We start from the raw sequence: 22,345 nt of genomic DNA on the forward strand, positions 1-22,345 counted from the left end.
TCCTCTAGAGAAAAGGGATAGAGATAAAAAGAATAAAAGGAATAAATATCCTTAATCCCTAGAGATAAAAGGCATAAATATCCTCTTGAGTCCGGCTACAAGTACTAGTAAGTAAGTTTCCTTCAGAAGACGCCAACCGCTGAATATTTACCGTTTACTCTTCTAGAGTTCTAAAACTGATAAAAGAGATAAAATCCTCTAGAGAAAAGGGATAAAGGGATAGAGATATAAAGGATAAAACCCATAAAGATCCTTTATCCTTAGAGATCAAAGGGTTAAAGATCCTCCTGAGTCCCTCTACCAGTGCAAGGAAGTAGTTTCCTTCAGAAGACGCCAACCGCTGGATATTTACCGTTTACTCTTCTAGAATTCTAAAAAGGATAAAAGGGATAAAGATCCTCTAGAGAAAAGGGATAGAGATAAAAAGAATAAAAGGAATAAAGATCCTTTATCCCTAGAGATAAAAGGGATAAATATCCTCTTGAGTCCAGCTGCAAGTACTAGTAAGTAAGTTTCCTTCAGAAGACGCCAACAGCTGAATATTTACCGTTTACTCTTCTGGAGTTCTAAAAATGATAAAAGGGATAAAAATCCTCAAGAGAAAAGGGATAAAGAGATAGAGATATAAAGTATAAAAGGGATAAAGATCCTTTATCCCTAGTGATAAAAGGGTTAAAGATCCTCTTGAGTCCGGCTACAAATGCTAGTAAGTAAATTTCCTTCAGAAGACGCCAACTGTTGAACATTTACCGTTTACTCCACTAGAATTCTAAAAGGGATAAAGATCCTCTGAAGAACCTCTAAATTGATTTTTAAGTCTTTTTTTTATAGGGACAAGTAGTATCATTGTTGTCCTGGAATTCTTCCAGGAGTTCAAAATTCTTCCGAAATTTTGACAGAAGAAAATGCAATACCAATAAAACTAATATCCTTTACGTTTTATACATTTTACGTAATTTATTTTTTCCCAATTTCCATTTTCCTAATTTCTATTATAATTTCCATTTTTCTAATATCCTTTACGCAACTACAGATTTTAAATTGTTTTAATGCCCTTCCGCTTCCTAAATTTCTTCTTAAAAGTGCCATGATCAATTTAAGGATATTACCTGTAGGTCTCTCAGTAAATAATCTTTGCAAAAACTTGGTCTCCATTTGAGGGTCGCGCCATCGCCATCGCCATCGCCATCAACAGCCATCGAGATTAAAAAAACTGAATGAAAACCTTGGACAATTGTTTAAAATAAAAGCAAAACTTTGAAATTTACTTAAGATGTTAGAAGTTTATTTCTAAATTGGGTTCTGTATTTATACAAAATTTACAATTAGAGAATTTTACAGAATTTACAATTGGTGAGACTCGTTGTTACTGCGAAGTTGTCCCTGATGAAATAACAAACTAATTTTACTAGAAAAACTTAATTTGCCTAAATGATATGTTTAGTGCTCCTGTTCTGTATGTTTCATGTTCTGTATGTTTGTTCTGTATTCTTCAATGTTCAATTCCTCCATGGATAGATGAAATTGATTTAAAAGATATCTGTTTTTGACATACATCACACGTGTATGGCTTCTCTATAGTGTGAACTTTCTAATGGAACTTTCTAAAGGAAACTACATTGTATGCAAACAGAAAATGTAGAATTCCATATTGTTTACTAAAAATTGATTTCCTATTAAACTTTTTTGACAGACATCACACTCAAATGGCTTCTGATTTGCGTCACCTTAGGTGACTTCGTAACTAGACAGTACAAGTTATAATTCTTTGATGTTTAAACAAATTTGAGCTTTTGGTCAACTAATTCTGACATACGTCAAACTCCTTGATGACGGGGTGATTCTTCTTGATAATTTGCTTTTTAGTATTATTTTTAGATTTTGCCGTGCTGGGGTAGCCTCCGTTGTCCTTCTCCTTCTGTATGTTATGGTGTTTTTTGGTTTATCTTCTCTATTTTTGGTGTACTTGAACTCATTGCAATAATTGTTTGCCTTCCTTTCGAGCTTAGCTCCCTGTTGGCTCTTTTTAATTATTTGTGTTGTTTATATTTGTATGAAATAAAATCTATCTATAATCTATCCATCCTATGGCTGCTATTTCGAGTAAATTCTTCGACGAACATCCAAAGTTGACACCTGAATAAAATTTTTATGGCATTCTTCATACTCGTATGGCTTCTCTTTCGAGTGAATTCTTCGATGAACATCCAAAGTTGACACCTGAATAAAATTTTTATGGCATTCTTCATACTCGTATGGCTTCTCTTTCGAGTGAATTCTTCGATGAACATCCAAAGTTGACACCTGAATAAAATTTTTATGGCATTCTTTATACTCGTATGGCTTCTCTTTCGTGTGATTTCTTCGATGAACATGCAAAGTTGAATTATGAGTAAACTTTTTTGACATACTTCACACTTATAAGGCTACTCCTTTGTGTGAATTCTTTCATGTGCATGCAAATTTGAAACCTGATTAAACCTTTTTTGACATACATCACACTTATATGGCTTCTCTTTCGTGTGTATTCTTTGATGAACATGCAAATTTGAATTATGAGAAAACATTTTCTGACATATACCACACTTGTATGGCTTCTCTTTTGTGTGAATTCTTCGATGGATATTCAAATCTGACTTCTGACAAAACCTTTGATGACACATATCACACTTGAATGGCTTCTCTTTCATATGAAATCTTTGATGTACACGCAAATTTGAAAGCTGATTAAACATTTTTTGACATAAATCACACTCGTATGGCTTCTCTTTTGTGTGAACTCTTCGATGTTTATTCAAATCTGACTTCTGGGCAAACTTTTTTTGACATATATCACACTTGTATGGCTTCTCTTTTGTGTGAATTCTTCGATGTACATATAAACTTGAAATCATAGTAAACTTTTTCTGGCATACCTCACACTCATATGGCTTCTCTTTTGAGTGAATTCTTTGATGTCTATTCAAAGATGACTTCGTAGTAAACTTTTTTTTACATACATCACACCCATATAGCTTCTCCTTTGCGAGACTTTGTGTGACTTCGTGTCTAAACAGTGCAACAGAACCTGGAGGCACTGAGATTTCATTTTTGATTTCTGAAAAAAAAGACACATCAGTACTACCCATGGAAAAAAAAAAGATTTTCTTTGTTCTTCAAGGAATGGGACTGTAAGCTCCCTATGTGTGTGTGTGGGGGGGGGGCGGGGGGTTTGACAATGGTGATTGCAATGATGTATTTTTATTTTGCTCCGACAATATTAAGATTGCGACAAAGTAATCATGCTTTTGCAATAAACTGTGACTCTGAACACAACCCAAAACCAAATTTACTATTTTTTAAACAGCTTATAATGGCTCTTTAAACAAGCAATTGGGTATTTATTTATAAATATATTTTTCTTCAAAACGTGTCAATATTTTTTTTTTCAATTGGCAGTATAGAATTTCTGGCCTGAAAAAAAAATCTATATCGGCCACAAATTTGAAAAAAATCATTTAGAGCCATAATTTAAAAAAAAATTCAGACGAATGACGCCACATTCCTCTATTTTCATATTATTTTTTTTTAAAACTTTTGCTACAAAATAAGTTTTTCAAAGAAAGGTAAAGAGCTCGATAGAACCAAAAATTACCAGAAATAATATCAAATAATTTTCCAAGCGTAAACCCACCAAAAATCACCATCAATAAATAAAAGAAACCCAAAACGAAGAGAAATTACCGGATCAAACTAAATAGATGTTGTTTTCTTAGACCACACTGCCTTTCTATGACGAACAAAAAAGTTTTCAAATGGGGATAAATCTATTTTTTATTGGAAATTTGTTTTACATTTGGGCAAAATTAAAGATGAAAATTTACATCAAGAATTTGAATGAACTTTGTCAATGAACTTTCTCTGAAAATAATCTAGTTAATAATCCGGAAGTTCATTATTTTGTGAATGACCCAAAAAGTTATTTATTTTGTTGTGTATAAATATGCTAGTTTCAATTTCATTATTTTAGTATTTCTACTAAAGACGGTCGTTGGATATGTGACTAAAATATCTGGACTTTAGTACCCTTTTTTCACTGTCTAAATAAATGGATTTATCCCCATTTGAAAGCTTTTTTGTTGATCAAACTGAATAAACTACCGGGTCAAACTGAAAAGGAGAAGAAGCTGAGATGAGCTTGACTCCATCCTGCCTTCTAAAGATCAGCACATAATTTGCACTTTACTGAAAACAATCCTTATTTCGAGCCGAATGTTTGTTTTTCTCAGAATATATATATATATATATATATATATATATATATATATATATATATATATATATATATATATATATATATATATATATATATATATATATATATATATATATATATATATATATATATATATATATATATATGTATGTATTATGTTCTGGTGTCTAGAAGGCATGGAAAAATAAGTTTAAAGTAATACCATTAGCCTTACTAGTTACAGTAATCGTAGTAGTAGTAGTAGGCACATAACGCCTTTTTGTTAATTCAAAATCTGCCTCAACATACCCTGAAAGTAAAAACTTATTAATCTTAGCCGGTCCCGAGATACTGCTGGTACACCCATTTGACAATCTACATGCTCGCAGTGTGTTTTGTTTTGGTTCAACATCCCTCTAAATATTCCCAGAACGTTTCACCTTAATTCCCTTAGTTTCAGTCGTAGTATTAGTAGCTACACGCACATAGCACCTTTAGTTTTTTTTTTCAGCAGTCTCCTCAACGCACGCGGAAAATTCAACTTATTTCTCGAGAATGGTCCTGGAGCATCATTAATACGTTTTTTGACAATCTGCACGGACTTAGTGTGTTTTGATTTAGATCAACTCTGTCTCAACATCTCAGATTTTTCACTTTAATGTCCTTAGCTTTGGTAGCAATATTAATAGTAGCAGTGCTACTAACACTGGCAGTAGCAGCAGTCGTAGTGGTAGTAGAAGTAGCAGTAGCATGCAAATATGACCTTTTTGGTTATTTAAAAATTCCTTACAACAAGCCCTGTAAGTTTCGACTTCATATTCCAGGCCACTCCTAATATATTGCTGATACGTTCTTCTGACAATAAATATGCACAAAGTTTGTATTGATTCAGTTCAACGTCCCCCTCATTTTCCCCTGAAATTTTTACCTTTACACTCTTAGCAAGTTGTACAACAGTCATAGTAGTGGCAGCAGAAATACTGCTACTATTAGTAGTAGTAATATGCACATATTGCCTTCTGGTCAGTTGAGCATACCACTCATCAAGCCCTGAAAGCTTCAATTTAACACTACGAGCCATTTCTATGATATTGCCGATTTTGGTAGCCTATATGTTTATAATATGTTTTAATTTAGTCCAGCTTCCCTTTCAAAAACTCTTAAAACGTTCACCTAGATACTCTTAGCCTAAAACTTAGATGCAATAAAAGTGGTAGTTGCAGTGGCAGTACTAGTAGTAGCAGTATTATTAGAATCGTGCATACAAGCACTAAAACTTTCAATTTCCAATCAAATATGCTCTTTCTGAAGTTTATGCGAAAACTCTTTCTATACGAAGTGCCTTGGAAAAAAAGAAAAATAAATATTACATTGGGCCCATATCGCTCTTTACTTAGCCAGCGCCAATGCACTGCCTATGATTACAATTTCAACAGCAAACTACATCATTTTTCCCAGGGTTAGAGTCGTTTTTGGTATCTATGACGCATGCAAAATTATACAAGATGACAAACGGCTCCCAACAGCTAAAGTAAAAGCCATGAAAAAACCAAGAGCGAGAATCACACTGAATTACAAACGAAAATTTTGTACAGTAAAATCTGCGGTTAGAAGACTATCCAAAGAGCTAAAGCAAAAGGCATAGACAAAACGTTTGAGGTAAAAATTAACGAAAATGAAGCACAGCGAGATCTGTGGCTAAGAGAAATGGGAAAACAACTATTAAAAAGATTCTCAAGTGAAAATGATGGACAACATAATCTGCGGTTAGGAGCTTCTTAACTCAATTGAATTGCTTATTTGCAACCCTATGACTTTAAGCTAAAGAATAACACGATAAATATATAACTCAGATCACGCCAGAATATCCTAATTCAATTGAAATTGCTGATTTGCCACTTTACAAATCGAAACTAAAGAGTATTTATGCTAATCCGAAAGTAAAGAGTAATTCGAGCAGCTGAAGTAAAAGGAATGAAAATACGTCTGAGGTAATGATGTTCTGGATATTTCGATGACATATTCAGATGACTGAATATATCATCGAAATATCCAGAACTTTTTTATATGTTTTTCATTGTTTAATAAAAAGATCTATCCCTATTTGAACTTTTATGTGTTCGTCAATCGTCATAGAGAGGCAGTGGGATTTTGGAATAAATACCAAGGTCGTAAATATGTGGATGAGAGACCAGGCAAATTTATAACTTTGAATTCAGCAACATTTCGTTTGCAATTAGAATAAGAAGAAGATTGTGCCACTTATATTAAAAATTCATAATACATATAAACAATTTTAAAGAGCTCAAGACTTTGAATGAACTCAAATAATGAACCCTCAAAGCCAATGGATCGAAAATTATCTGTGACCCGAAAGTAATTCTTTGTTCAGTATAAATATAGTTTTTTCTTTAATTGTAATAATTTAGAGTCTCTCCTGGTGATAATTACTGAATATTTCATCGAAGTATCCAGAACTTTAGTAGATGTTTTACACTGTCTAATAAAAAGACTTATCCTTATTTGAAATCTTATGTGTTCAACTGTTCCAGGAAAGTTTCTCTCAAGTTCTCATCCTGGAGTCTACCAACATCATAGCTTCCCGGAAGGTAGTTACCCTTCCAAAATTTCAGCTTTAAATTAACCCTAGATACCACTAGATGATGATCTTTACTTTTAACATCAATGACTGCACCATCTTTACTTTTAACATCAATGACAGTACCCAAATATACCCTAGTATCTGTATCGATACAACCAGTTTTCGGTTTACAATAATCAATAAGGTTGGCTGTCTTACCACCCTGTGAGTACCATGTTAACTTATAGGGCATTTTATGATAAAATTTTACTTAGACAAATGTCGGGATTTCACAAAATCATAACTTTAAAAAAGAAAAGGTAACGGATAAGTATTTTTTTTTGGCAAAAATAACGTCCGCTTTAGTTTTTAGACGATTAAAAATTTTCTATCCGCTTTCGTAAAAATTCCACCGTGTCGAAAAACTATCATTTCTCGGAAGTCAAAATAGTTTGACGTAGCATGAAAACAGTAAAAATTACTTCTAAGCGCACAAAGTGATCTGATATATAATTGAAATCATGTTAATTCTAAATAATTTCCATAATATTCCTCGATTGAAAACATAACACACATCAGGCTAATAATTTCAGAGAAAAATCCCCAAGAAATTGAAACAACTGTAGCACATTCGAGAAAACTAAGGCTTGTTTCAGTCCTTGGAATAAACTAAGGTTTGTTTCAGTCCTTAGAATATCTAGATCTCCATTTCTGTGATGGAAAACAAATCCCATTTTCTCAAGGACACATTTTTTTCATGGATGTCAAAGAAATCGATGCGACATGACCACTTTCGAAATTATTTCTTAGTGTACAACCAATTTTTGGTTATAGATGAGCGCAAATCTTCTTGGTTGCAGTATGTGCTTGCGGTACAAAGGGTACAAAGTAAAAATTGAAATGTAACAAGGGTTGCTGATGGAATGAGGGTCAGATTTGGCTGGTGTATCTAGGTGTGTAGGTATTTTGTTAACAAACAGGGGTCAAATACAAAAGCTACCATAGCAATTACTGAGTTCTGTTTAGGGGAGGGACATTCAGCTTGGGCTGTTTAAAGAGTTGGACGCCTCCAAATAGGTTGTGAAATTTTTTCAAAGAAAATTTAGAGTAATCCGAGATTTTATCCCCAATTGGTGAGGTGAGCTATTGACAAGTTACATTCAAAACAAATTACAATCTTCCCATCGGAGAAATGATGTCATTAAGTTTCCAAAAAAGCCAAAAAAATTTGAAATTGCTGATTTTATTTCCAATTTATAAGATGATGTAACACTTTGGGTGTAATATTAGTCTGGGACTCACCCGAAGCAATGTGCTCTATTTCAGTTTGTGAGTGGTCAGTGAAATGACCGAGATTTTTCTGTACCAAAGGACAGAGCATGACCTGCTGATCCCGGGAAGGCCTGCTATACCGGTGTCAGACGCTAGCATCAGCAGCTATAGCAGTTCAAAGTTGCCTTTTCGCTTCTTTTTTTCTCGGCTAGCAACGCCATCTTGAGAGTACAAGATACATGCCCTAAGTACGCAACGCTATTGTCGAGGGAAAGTATCTGGATAGAATGATCCCACAAAAGCCAACAAGCTAATTTCATTATCTCATACATCCCAGCATATATCAGTATTTGCCAGCGTGATTCAGACTTCATCAGTGATTTATCAAGTGTAGTGTATCTAGCAAGCGTGGTCAATATATACCAAATCATATTATTGAGTTATGACTAAAGTGAATACACCATGTGATGCCTTTTTTTTATGCTTTTTGAGAATATAACAATTATTTCTGTTATAAATTAATTTCCGCCCCCCCCCCCTATATATCCCCCCGCAGGTTTTGGGTAGGGATAGCCTATATAGGGGGGGGGGGTTGGAATTCATTTAGGATAGAAATGTTTATTATATTCGTAATCAGCATAAAAAAAAGGCATCGAATGGTGTATTCACTTTAGTCCTAACTCAATAAAATGATTTGGTATATATTGACCGCAAGCGTAGCCTAGTATTAGTAGGCTATAGCATAGTAGTAGGCTATATCATATAATAGCATAGTAGCCAAGTATTTCAGGGGTTGACCACCTTTTGCATCAGCTTCCTGTTCAGTTCCGAGTACAGTTTATAGAATTAGCAGTATGATCATTCCCTATCTCACCCATTATAAAATTAGTGACTTACAAATAAAGTAAACATACTACTTGATGCCCTTTTTATGCTCTTAACCAATATAATAATCATTTTTGTCAAAATGAATTTACTCCCCCCCCTAGGCTATATATACCAATTCAGGGTATATATTTGCACATTAGAGGGAGGGGTGTAAGTTTTAAACTTGCCTCTCATTTGTATCAGAAATAAACTTTACCCCCACTGCCCTAATGTGCAAATATATACCCTGAATTGGTATTAATAGGGGTGGGGGTAAAATTCATTTCTGAAAAAAATTATTGTTATATTTGGAAAGAGTATAAAAAAGGCATCATGTAGTATGTTTACTTTATATGTAAGTCAATAATATGAACTGCCAAAAATTTACCCAATCAGAATTAGAGGGGTATTGTCTGGGTGACAACTATCATGCTGAGAAAGTATAAATTCAGGAATCTAAAAGTTTCAGTTGTATTGACATGCTTCAGGATTTAGTTGTAATAGCACTATTTCTTACATTTAGAAACAGTAGGCTAACAAAGGGGGAATAATTGATAAAAAAAAAATTTTTAACCTTGTTTCCATCAGGGGCATAGCTCCAGCATTTGATAAAATTCTACTTAAGCTACTTTTGGCTATCTTGGAAAGGGGATAGGTTAGGAAAATGAAACTTTCAGGGATGGGTCTACAGGCTAAAGTATGTCATGGGAAGGTATTCTGAAGTACCTACCTCCACTCCTCCCTCTAGAGGGTCCTGGCCTTTGATTTTGAGTAAAACCTTGCAAAATAGATCTTCTGCTTGAACGAATTAAAACAACAAAATTTTCAGCTCCACAACTTTGCTCAATCCCAAGTATTAAGGTTTTAAAGATATGCAAATACATTTCATATATTAAAAAAAAACATCAATATGGCTCAAAATTCTACTCAAATAACAGGAATTGTATTTTCAGAACTAAAGCCAGAGAATAAGAAACCAGTAACTGAAAATTAAGGTAAAGAGTTGTTTTGTCAAATTTCAATAGGTTCTACCTGTCATGTAGGCAAATTTCAGGACCCTTTAGTGGGAGAAAGAGTGGAGGTAGGTGCTTCAAAATACCCTCCCAGGACATACCTTAGCCTGTAGATCCATCTGTCTTTTTGGTAAAATTCTACTTTAGCTACTTTTGGCTATCTTGGATAGGGGTTAGGTTAGGAAAATGAAACTTTCAGGGATGGGTCTACAGGCTTAAATGTGTTCTGGGAAGGTCTTCTGAAGTACCTACCTCCACTCCTCCCTCTAGAGGGCCCTGACCTTTGATGACTTTTAAATATCTGTGTGTTATGAAAGTGAAACCTAACGCAAGTCTATCGGATCAACCTATTTTGCCCCCCCCCCTAAAAAATCCTGGATCCGCCTCTGAAACCATCCCACCTATTCCACCAGTTATTAGAAGAAAAAAAATTCCTTATTTTCACAAATTTTTGATAAAATCCTACATAGGCCAATCAGTTGAGTCCACTGTATGTAAATAATAGATTAAGTCATAATTTGTATATAAATTAAGTCATACCTGTGAGATGGGACACTTGCAAACCACTTGGCTGGCTCACCAAGTTTGTTTCTGCTTTCACAATTATGAATGATACAATTTTGAACCATGTCTCATTGATTGACGCAAACAGACTAACCTGCAAATCCATGAATAAGCGGGAGGAGCTTTTTGTTTACACCAAGAATGAAGAACAGAAATGATCTGCAGTAAACATACAGGATAATTCTATAAACTGTGGTTCCGAGTCAGTTTTCAAATGATCTCATGGTTGTGTTCTTTACTGAATGCGTTTTTTGGAGGATGTTTGTTTCCGTGCCCAACACAGTTTCAAATGCCTGGATCTGTGTTCATACCATGTTGGTAAGAGCTGGATTTTGGGAAAAGGACACTGAGGTCTGAGCATTCGCAGAAATTAATTATCTTTTAGTTGTTTTGATGTGCATTCTGCAGCTCCAATCTTTTTCTTGGATGGTTGGTAAGTGTTAAGCTAACAAGCGACTATCGTAAACTGGATTCCATGCTTGTATTCTGCCATGAAATACTTCCCTGGAAACTTTTGTAAACAGGAAACTGGACCCAGACACAGGAATCGGAGGCAAACATGGTGGTCCTGAAAACTCACCGCTACTGGAAGAGATCTACTCTTGTGAGCAACTTCATAGAAAAAAAATTTCCCAAATTTGAGATACTTCATCTGTTCAACAGACCATAAAGTTCCCAAAAACATGAGACTGTTGCATCCGACAGACCCTTCTCTTTTAATTCTTAACATCAAAAACAGTTTTGGCCAAAAGCAGAAAGAAATACTTGAGAAAAACCACGTGATATCCAAACTAGGCGTACAGTAGTGTTAGCTATTTCTGGTGGTTGATTAATTACCGGCATTTTGAACTTCATTTTTTGTTCTTTCATTAGGGAGTTCCAGATATTTCTGGCTATCTCAAAAATTGATAATTGGCTTCAACTTTTCACTTCTTTTTTTTGTCTTTTTTTGTCTGTTTTGCTTCTTTTTTTTGTCAAGATGGTGAAATATACAATCATAGAAATGGTGTTAGGGTTTTGAAAATGTGCCTGCAGTCTATTTTACACTGATCTGTGTGCTCTTTTCAGACATGGAACAGATTATTTCAAAGAAGCTGCAGTATGGCTCAAGTCCAAAGAAAATTAAAAGACTGAAGTTCAGTGAATGTGTCATCTGCCAGACAGAAACGGACGAGAAGCTGTCAAGTATGAAAAGTTCTGACCGGCTTTTGCAAACGCTTCAGAGCTGTCAAACCAAGCAGTATATGTACTTACTGACTGAAGCATCTAAGGGAGATTTCATGGAAAAGAGCCCGAAGTGGCATTTGAGCTGTCAGCGGCGTTTTTTCCACAGCTTTAGCTCTAAGGACCATGAAGACAAAGAAAACGTTAGACCAGGGAGTTCGAGGAAAAGAACGAGATCGTTTTCCACAGAGAGCTCATTTTCATATGGTTCCTCTTGTTTGTTCTGTGGCAAGAAAAAAGACTTGAAGAATAAACAGAACAAAATGAGCAAGTTCGAGTCTTCCGACGTCTGCCATAAAGTGCACGAAAAAGCTAAGACACTCATCTCTTCTAATCCAGAAGTTTTAGAGAGATGTGCAGGTAACGACTTACTTGCCCACGGTACTTCTTACCACATGAAGTGCTACAAAAAGTTCATGGCGTCAAAACCTAAGGATGAATTTGGATATTATGATCCTCTTAAACTTGTATACGATCAGTTTTTGCAAGACGTTGGATCTAGAATGCAAGAGGGCAGAGTGTATTGCATTTCTGAGCTTAAAGTTAAACTAAAGGAGGTCCTAGAAAGCAGTGGCTTTGCTTTGGTCAGATCTAGCATGAAGAGAATGAAGAGAAATCTTGGGCATCGCTTTGGCAAGACACTTGGAAAGTACGTATCTAGTGGCAAATCCTTTTATTATCTGAAGGGAGTTACTTCACCAGGTGCAGTTATTGCCCAAGTGAGAGAACTGATAACGTCGTTGGAAGAGACAATTGTAGTAGTGCAGTCGTCTGAAGAAGATAGTGACGGAAGTGAAAGTTCCAAAACCAGTTCGGACATTGCCTCACAGAGCTATCTGGAAAATTGTGAGACCGATACTGAAGCATCTGTGGACGAGCAATCAGTGCCAGTTCAATCTGGCCCTAGCTTGACTGGAGCAAGTGGCAAATCTGGTAGAGAGTGTCCAAACGTATCAGTCTTCAGGAAGTACGGTTAATCTTTCGTACGATGCAGCAAATGATCTTGTTCCTCCGCTGCTGTTCAATATCTTGGCATACTTGGTAGCAGACATCTCAAGTCCACCTGAAGATACTAACACTAAATACGAACTTGACCGTAAAACCAAAGAAATTGTGCTCAATCTTGGTCAGGACATTATTCACCAAGCTTTTCACATAGCTACTGCTAAGCAAATCGCCCTCCCTGTCCATTTGTTTCATAAAAGTCGAAGTAAGTCAAACATTCAGTTGATGAACCGCCTGGGATACAGGGTGAGCCATCAGACGCTTCAACGGCTACTGACGTCAGCTGCTTTGGCTGTGGAGGAGAGGATTCGGTAAGTCGGGGTCTACATTCCTGATGGTTTTGGCAATGCCCTCTTCAGCCATTTTGTCTGCGACAACCTTGATTGGTCTGTAAGTATTGTCTGTGCTTGCAAAATTAGTTTTTAAGGGTAATTAATTGTCCCTAAGCTTTATACTAGATGATGTTTTTGGGAAGGCTCGAGGAGCTTAGGATCCTTTGTAGGTGGAGGAAACTTTTGACTGGCCTTTCCTTCATCAAAGTGGAGTCCTTCAATACGCCCAGCTCACTTAATTATATTATTCATGCACCTTCCCGAACACTGAGAAGATTGCACAGTCTTAATATCGTCAAGACACCCAAACCCTCACGAACATGCTGAAAACATTGATATTTGCCTCGTTTTGGGCCTCGGGAGCTGGCCGCAGTAATTGCAGGGGTCGTACAGTCAGCAACGTCCAAAATTAGGGACTTAGAGACCTTCCTAACACCGAAATAGGAACCAGATCGGGACGGCATTTCAGTAACCAGGTTAGCAAACCAAAGAACAGTACCCGTCGTCAGTAGCGTATACTCCATCTCGTTTCGGGAGGGGCGATATCGACTTGACTCTAGAAACCTAAGTATGATAAGCAGTGACGTAACTACCCGATTTCCAGGGACGGGTAAAGGTCTATAATGTGCCGATAAAACGTACCTGCCTTTCTCATTCAGTAATGATCTTCAGGCAGATATAGTATTTTCTGCCGCAAGGCCTCGAAAATTTTAGAGATTTGTTATTCAACAGTGTATTATTCCTTATATTTGGCTCTTAATACAGTTTTCTGAGAAGCAAACACCCTTAAACATTTATATTGTGTTGCAAAGGGTATAAGTTATTACAAAAACGAGAGTTAGGAAATATCATTTTGTTTTTGTTTATTTGCAGACACAAGACACAAGAACGGGAGATTTGTCTTGCCAGCGGGCAAGTCCCCCAAATTCACTTGAACGATTTTCAAGTGTTGGTCGTAAGGGAATATTGTGTATCGAGGGTAAAATGGGTGGAGTACAAAGTTCTCAGAAGTGAAGGGGGATCATTCTAAATCCATTGTATGGGTAGCGGAAATTTGGATAACTCGGCGAGAGTGTCAAGACTCGTTGAATCTCTTGACACGGGCAGTGAACGGGAATAAAAACTATTCCGTTTTCTGTCTCTATGTGTTTGACAAGCCCATGCAGTAATTTTGGTCTTTTTTTTGCGAATTGAATTGAATTTTGAATTGAAGTTATCAAGTATTTTGCAATAGGTTGCATCAAGACGCTGGGTAATTGTAGACAGAGAAAAGCCAAGACTAAGTGGGTCGGGGATAAGTTGTAAATCTTCCCTGGCTTAGCTAATATGCTAAGTACAGATACAATCGAATATTCTATGAATACACGGTTTGACCCCTAGACCAGATGCTGGTGTCCTCGGTGTTAAACCATGCCAAGCCAACTTCTGCTTTTGACGCGAGAAACAATCTCCTGCTCTTTTTTGTCGCCTTTTTTTGGCTCTTCATTGTTTTAATCCACATTCTTTTATCCAGGAGGAAACTGCAGATGGCACCACCTCGCATGTGACTACCTGCATTGTGACACAGCCACAGCCAGCGTCTACCAAACCTGTGAAACAGCATGCAACTTTGATGAAGAAGTGGCAGAAGAGTTCCACTCTTCCATCCGCTCCAGCTGAAGTATATGCGAAAAAGTTTTTGAGTCGAAAGATCAGACCTTCCCGTCGAGATGTGGATGTCACCGTTCTTTGCTCGGATGGAAATTTGCCGTTCAGAGATGTGTATAACACATGGCTGATCTGCAAGACTGCACCTACCAAGCTTGTTAACCTAGCCACCGAAGGCTCGGAAGTGCCCCAGTTTGTCGGTCTCAAAGCTTTTTGTGCGACTTACAAGGCGGAATCTACGCCTGTAAGTAAGATTGGATACTTGCCCGTTGTACCAGGCCCACCGTCTAATCCAGCCGTTGTGGAAAGTGTTCTGAATAATTTTCAGAAAACCGTTCGCCAGCTACGTCTACCGTACACTGTCATTACCTGCGACCAAGCTATCTACGAAATCGTGTACGGACTGCGAGAAAAAAGTCCTAATAGTTATGCTGACATTGTACTGAGAATGGGTGGTCTTCACATCATAATGAATTGGATGTCGGTAATTGGATATGTTATGAAGGCCACCGGTTTGGAGGCTGTCATTCACGAAGCAGGACTTCTCCGTGAGGGCACTACGAAGAAAATCATGACCGGCAAGCCTTACTACAAAGCCCTCTGGGCTCATACAGTTGTGCTTGAAACTGTGTCAATGCTTTACTGGGAAGCATTCGAAGACTTCTGTGTTGAATTGGACGATTTGTCATGTGCCACTGTTTTTGACGATCTTGCAGAGATTGTGGAGTCCTTTCGGTCGGCACGTCCCTGTGATAGAGATGACCGGCTGGAACTTATTCAAAGGAAGCTCACTGAACTAGAGCCGTGGATATCCAAATTCGAAAAACACGCTCGTTTTCGAAGACACATCAGTTGTGGAAGCAGTACGAATCTATGTGTTTGATTTTGTGGCAGTTTCTTTTTGGAGAAAGAAATGCCAATTGGGAAGCACACTTGACAGGAGCTTCCTCGATGGTTCCCTTCATGGTCGCCTTTGGTCATTACAAGTATGGGGCGAGCTTAATTGAATACTTGCTGGAAATGTCAGATTTACCAGAAGAAGTAGAAGAAGCTTTCCAACGTGGACTTTTCAATGTCAGCCAGACGAGTCGAAAATTTAGCTGTATATCCCCTGATCATGTGATAGAATCTACGATAAATCTAGATTCAAAGACGGATGGTGGTGTAACAGGGATCACCACAAACCCTAGATCAATGAGGAAATGGCTGCTCACTTTGCCTTTCTGTTGCTCCATCTCTTTGGAGTTCCCTGAAATGCTAGGACTTGCAGCTACTGATGAAGAAGGCTTGCTCCACCACGAAGACTCACCTACATTCATTACTCGTCAGCAGAATGCTGTCCAGAAATTGAAAGCAATGATCGAGTCCAGGATCAACCCGTTCACAACTAGTGAGAAAAAGTTGCTAAATATTTTTACCAGCGAGCCCATCCCCGATGATATAGCAAGTGGACTATTAAGTCTTCGGCAGACTGGGATTACTGCTGTGGAAAAGTACCTGCGCGGTGACAAAACCGCATTTTCAAAAGTGAAGGTGAAAAATGCAGAAACAGCGAAAATAAGGATAAAGGCAAGCAAAGCGGCAAATTTCAGGTCTGTGATCGTTGCCGAGCTTCAGACCGTAAAACAGTTGCTGCTAAGTGTGGATTCAGCGATGGATGGTGGGTTGGAGCGTTTGAAGGACTTATTGTCTTATTAACTTCTACCGTAGTCCCCGGCTCTGTTTGAAAGAAGTGGTGACTTGGGCGACATATTTCTCCGCAGTGGAGCTAAGTCACCATTATTGGATTATATCAGGTGCAAGGCTGGCTTAGAGAGTTGGCCTGAGCATTCTTGCTCTAGTGCAGATGTAGTGGTTATTGATTCCATGGCCTATTTAAGAAGCCATCCCCCTAGTGATTTCGAAACAGTGGAAACGTACTCCCGAAGAATGTTGAAACAGTGGATGTATGCTTCTTCGGATGTGCGAGAAATTCACGTTGTAGCTGACAGATATGACGGTTTATTCGGGTATCGAGATGCCGCTGGAAATCATGTCAGCTTGAAAGACAGCAGCGGTTGCCACGAGCACAGAGGTGCGAACGCTAGAGCACAAATATTGCTGGGAAGGAATTCAAAGCTGTCCAACTGGACCTCCATCTTGGCGAGTTCGAAGACAAAAAGTCAGCTCCTTGAGGTTCTCTTTGAGATTTGTGAAGGGTCTGTGGATCTCGTCAAGCAAGGTGTGACACTGTATCTTTCGGGAGGCTTTTCAGATCGGATGAAAGTTGCGAAATTGCCAGCAAATAAGAGTGCAGAAGATTACGAAGAGCGTCTCAGCTCAAACCATGAAGAAGCGGACACAAGGATAATTTTACATGTCCTTGATGCTCTAGGGAGAAACTTCAAGGAGATTGCTGTGCTAGCAAATGACACTGACATAGTTGTTGGACTTCTGTATCACTGCTGTCAGCTATTTGAAAAGAAGGAGCTTGTTGGTCTTGCCATATATGTGAATTTTCAGAAGTATTCTGTGCCAATTCACCAGCTTTGTGAAGTCCTGCCGAACAGTTTGCTCAGTTGCCTGCCAGTGGTCCACTGTGTGACTGGGTGTGATACCGTCAGCTATTTTTATGGCAAGGGCAAAAAGTTAGCTATGAAAGCAGTTGAAAGATGGAACCTCTATGAAGATATATGGAACGTGATTGTGAGGCTAAAGAGTGACAATGCCCAAGCTGGCTTGGAAGAATTTACATCTGCCTGCTAAAGGGTAGTCGTAGCAATGTACGGCAAAGACCTTGGTGATTTCAGGTCTTTGAACGATTTGCGCATTCACCAATACCCAAGAAAACGGGACCTGAAATACTTGCCTCCGACGGATGATGCTTTTTCTTTTCACGCTATGCGTTCTTTGCTACAGGTCAAATTCCTGTTGGAAGCGAACTTGCCAAGGCCTTCGCCAGTTGACCCTACTCGATTCGGCTGGACTTTTTCGAAAGGCAAAATCTGTCCAGTTCCAATGGGGGGGAGATCCTTTCCCACAAGGTACCAGTCCCGAATACTGCCTTTGTACTGCCTTTGTTTGTTTGAGCCTGCCCGTGTGTTGACAAGAACAGAGACTGTGATTTGTTGTGTCAGTGTGCAGGAAAATGTAACGAATCGGCAGATGAGTCCTCGGAAGACGAGTTTTGAAATTTGGACGATTCGTTCTTATATGTAATAGCCATTTGTTCTTTTAGTTGTTTCATTTTGAGTTAAAAGTTTCTTAGCTGTTCAGTTTCTCCTCTTTTCTGCTGCGAGGTGAATTCGCAACGTTTCCTCTATTAGGTTTCTAGAATCGATGCATTTCTGGCTTTACCTTGACACTTACACATTTTATTCGTAGCTAAAAGCTGAAGAAACCTAAAACTTTGGTCTTACAACGACACGCTAACATTTCTCAACAATATAGCGGTCGTTTCCGGAATCAGCATGGTCAGTTACGTTGGGTCCAACCTCCGTTTCGTGGTCATCTCGCTGACCACACCTGTGTCAGTTTTCAGAGGCTGGGTCCTCGACTATATCCAGCATATAAGAATAAACGAATGAATGGGATTTATTTCCAGTTTTTAGAAAAACTTACAAACAGAGTAATAATAAATGAATAGAATAAGACAAATTAGGAAAAAGAAAATAAAAAAGGTAAATAGGAAGGATGTGCGAAACCACAGGATGGTTGACCCCCAACCCCTCATTGCACTGCCTGGTTGAAGGGCCAAGAAACGGAGATCAGAACCGCCGGTAGGGACTGTAAAGCCCAATACCGTATTCTTTAGCTTTTCTTACTCTTCAATTTGTGGCCTAAGATGGGAGTTTAAGGAGGTACTTACAATATATATAATAATAATAACGGACAGCTCTTATATTTCCTTGCGAAAGGACTGGCCAAAAGGAAGATGACGACAGGATAATTGGCACAACAAACACACTATAAAGGCAAGTAAGTAGAAAACGGTTAAAAAATAATTTACTACCAAAAAGGAGTCCGTAGGTACGGTGAGCTTTTTCAGCAAAATCCTGAATAAGAGCCAAACGTATTAATTTAAGATTTGCCGTAATTTGCCAAATTTAAGATTTAAAAATTTGCCGTAATTGGAAGACAAGAATAAGTAATAGTGCTAGAAGTGATGCAAACCAGTGGAACGAGCCGAACAAAAACGGTAGAAGCTGTTTAGAACGGGGGTCGAACACAAGCAATTCACTTTTGCTCTCATTAAACGAAAGACTAATATTAGGATCCGCAATTGCCAATCGAGAAAAAATTTTCTTCAACTCGGGAAAATGACCAGCTGGGACTCGTTTGAAATAACATGCTGAGAATATCCTCAGCATAATTCAATAAAGTAACAACAAGTCCACGAAATAAAAACTCTGCAATACAACCTGATGTGGCTCAACAACACTATTGTTGTATAAAGGAGGGGGGCTAATAGCTCCCTGTCTAATACTTTTACAAACAGGAATCAATACTACAGGCCTATTAGTATGAGTTTTATACTCATAGTTTTATAGTGTGAGACTCCCCGGAAAATTTTATTTTTACTTTTAACGTACGGTACAGATCTCTAAGCGTTACGACAATAGATCTAGACAGACCACGCTGAAGAGTTCTTAAAAGCAGATGTGCATGTGTTCCGGAGTCAAAAGTTCTCCTAACATCATGCACAACCAATATAAGCTTTTTCCTCTTTTCATTACAATTAATCAAAAGGTGTGCAAGGAGACAATGTACATGCTCTTCACTTAGGCCTACTTTAAAGCCAAACTGACTATCCGGAGTGGAACAAAATCGTTCATTATAAGCACCTCCATTAATTTACATAAAACCAGGGCAATAGTAGCAAAACACTGCCCTGGCTCTTTACTTTTTTTTTAAAACCAGGGTCACTATACCTATGCAAAAAACATCAGGCACTGATAAAAACAAAGTGATAAAGTAATGTCATCTGATAAAAAAATAATGTAATGTTAAGTAATGTCATCTGAACAAAAAATAATCTGATAAAGTAATGTAAGATGTTCGGTAAGCTTAGCACTACCATAAAACAAATGCATGCCGCAACTTCATCAACACCTCTTGAATATTTTTCTTTAGCTTCCTTATAGATTTTTTCACCCTTAACACTCATACTATGTTACGAATCAAAAGGTCCGAGCGTTTGATTGCAAGATCGATTCATACTGTAGTTGGAATGATTAGTCCAGTGGTGAAAACTCAGATTTATAAGAGGAGATCTGCTCAACCTCACTTGGGACCTCAACATCACAGTGGTCACAGGATTTCTCATTCCTTATCAGCTTCCACATCAAATTGGGATTTAAACGGACTAATTCACTATTATGATCAAACATGTTACCACGATGTTTAGACGAACAATTGACAAAATAACGTTTAGTATATAATTGGAATTCAAGTCCTTGCTTTATCATATAGTTTGGAAGAGGCTTCAGTGATGAGGGAAAAGTTGACATCCAAATAACAGAACAGCATGAAACATAAGGCTGAACTAGGCTGTAGAATCGGAGTCTAAGAAATGACCTTGAATAAATGTGTTTCTATTTTATAAGAGCCCCGAGGCTTCTGGAGACTTTCATTTTAATGAGGTCATTATACATTTCACAGTAATATAAATATCAAAATATTAAAATCTTTGGTCATTTTTAGCTCCTTTAAAACTCTGTAATATTAAAAAAAAATAAGTGTAGACAAGTAAATTCTTTTATTCTGTCTTCATTACTAATGCGCGGTTTAAAACCTTCTTTATTTAATCTGACCTATCAAAACATCACTTAGAAATTTATGAGGTGGGTTTCCGTAATTACTTTGCTAGTAAGCCAATGGATTTTTCTCTGGTTGTTAGCCTTCAGTTAAAGTAACTGATAAATAATTAAGTGGTAAATATTAAGTTTGATTAGTCATATTAGCTTAGATGTCTTTTAATTTATAATATCATCATTGTTACAGTATTCGTTAAAACCAAGTAAAGGACAAAGTTTGGCCCATAGTAGCCAGAACTTAAAATTGAATTTAAAAGAAAACCCGTCGAGTGAGAAAATTTCCATCCGAAACCAATTCAGGAGCGGCAGTTTTGGTTTGAATTAATGTTAATGGTAAAAATTTATTTCCAAAATCAATTGATGGTGTTAAGATCTTAATTGTGTCCAATCAAAACAAAAACAACATTATTAGAATCACCATACTCGAAAACCCAATCCATAAATTTTAGAGCCCTCCTCCCCAACACCTTGAACAACAAAGAAAAAAAGTTTTTGTCATAGATAGTATTCATGTGCCCACATTTTTCTGGTCTTTTTTTTTCAAAAGAAAAAGACAAAATCTCTGTGCCAACAGGTTCTGCTGCGCTATCTAGTCGAGAACTTATACAAATTCACACAAGTGTGAAGCCATATGTAAAATAAAAAAGTTTACTGAAAAATTCAGATTTGAATGAACATCAAAGAATTCACACAAAACAGCAGTTATATGAAACGTGACTTTACTCACGTTATAAGGTCGTATATACATCGAAGAAGTCACACGAAAGAGAAACCATGCAAGTGTGATGTATGTAAAAAATGTGTATGCGCATCCTAAAATGCACACGAAAGAACAGCTATATGAACATGAGGAATGTAAAAAAAAAGCATACTCAGGTTTCAGGTTTCCCCCCTTACAGGAAGGTTGGACGACAAGCTTGCTACTTGTCCCCGTAGAAAAAAAAACCAAAGCCTGAAGCGTCAATTCGACGCCTATGCGCCATCAATGGCTCTTGGGATGTTTAGATTTTTTTTTTTTTTTAGATAATGATCAATTTATTCTTTAGTTTCAATTCATTGGGTCGCAAATTAGTAATTTTAGTTAAATTAAGAAATTCTGGTGTGAATTCAAATTCCTCTTTCCTGTTCATCCTTCAGAGACGCTAAATTAACACGTGCCTTATTCCATTTTTATAAATTGTTACAAAGAGATGGGCCCCCTCAATTAAACGACCCGCAAAATTAACTCTTAATAAAATTTTTCACTGTGTTTTCCGATTTTACTGCAGACAATCTTTGTCTATGCAGCATTCAGCAAGAAATATATCATTTTTTGCCATATATTTTATCGAAAATTGCATTTTATTTCGATATTTCGGTTACTATGGGCTAGATTTCGTGCTTAACTGTAAATGCAATCACGATTATTTGCTTGCAGCGATCACAATGCACTTTCATCCCTGAAAATGAGATATTTATCTGATTTCGGCCACCTTGTCCCAGGTTCTTACGAAAACATCAATAGGTCATACTTATCGTTTTTACTTAATTTGTTACATTTTTAATAGTTATTTTGAAATCTGGTTCTTTCAACCATTCAAATTCTGCGTACTTTTCATCCTCAATAAATAACGAGTATGATTTTTTGAACTAAATTTATGAAACCTACAGCAGGGACTGAATGGGTAATGTTCAGATATAAAACATCATCGACCCTAAAATTACTCATTTAGCAACAGTTGCTATAGCACAATGGCCACAGGACCTTCCTCCACACAAGGAAGACTGAAGCTCGAGTCGGTCTATACTAATGATTTTGTAAAAAAAATTGA

At 37.3% G+C, this 22,345-nt stretch overlaps 1 protein-coding gene across 1 annotated transcript in view; it reads right to left on the bottom strand.

Moving 5' to 3' along the window:
* Window positions 1-1,283: 1,283 nt before the first annotated feature.
* Window positions 1,284-22,345, bottom strand: part of LOC148940307 (uncharacterized) — a 51,261-nt gene continuing 30,199 nt past the window's right edge. Inside the window, exon 5 of the mRNA XM_089105831.1 lies at window positions 1,284-3,097. Coding sequence (XP_088961957.1) covers window positions 2,427-3,097 — 671 coding nt within the window. The 3' untranslated portion in view covers window positions 1,284-2,426. The remainder of the gene's footprint in view (window positions 3,098-22,345) is intronic.

Source organism: Artemia sp. Qi Xiang Cuo, chromosome 20 (genome assembly GCF_049724085.1).
Source record: "Artemia sp. Qi Xiang Cuo chromosome 20, ASM4972408v1, whole genome shotgun sequence".
NCBI lineage: Eukaryota > Metazoa > Arthropoda > Branchiopoda > Anostraca > Artemiidae > Artemia > Artemia sp. Qi Xiang Cuo.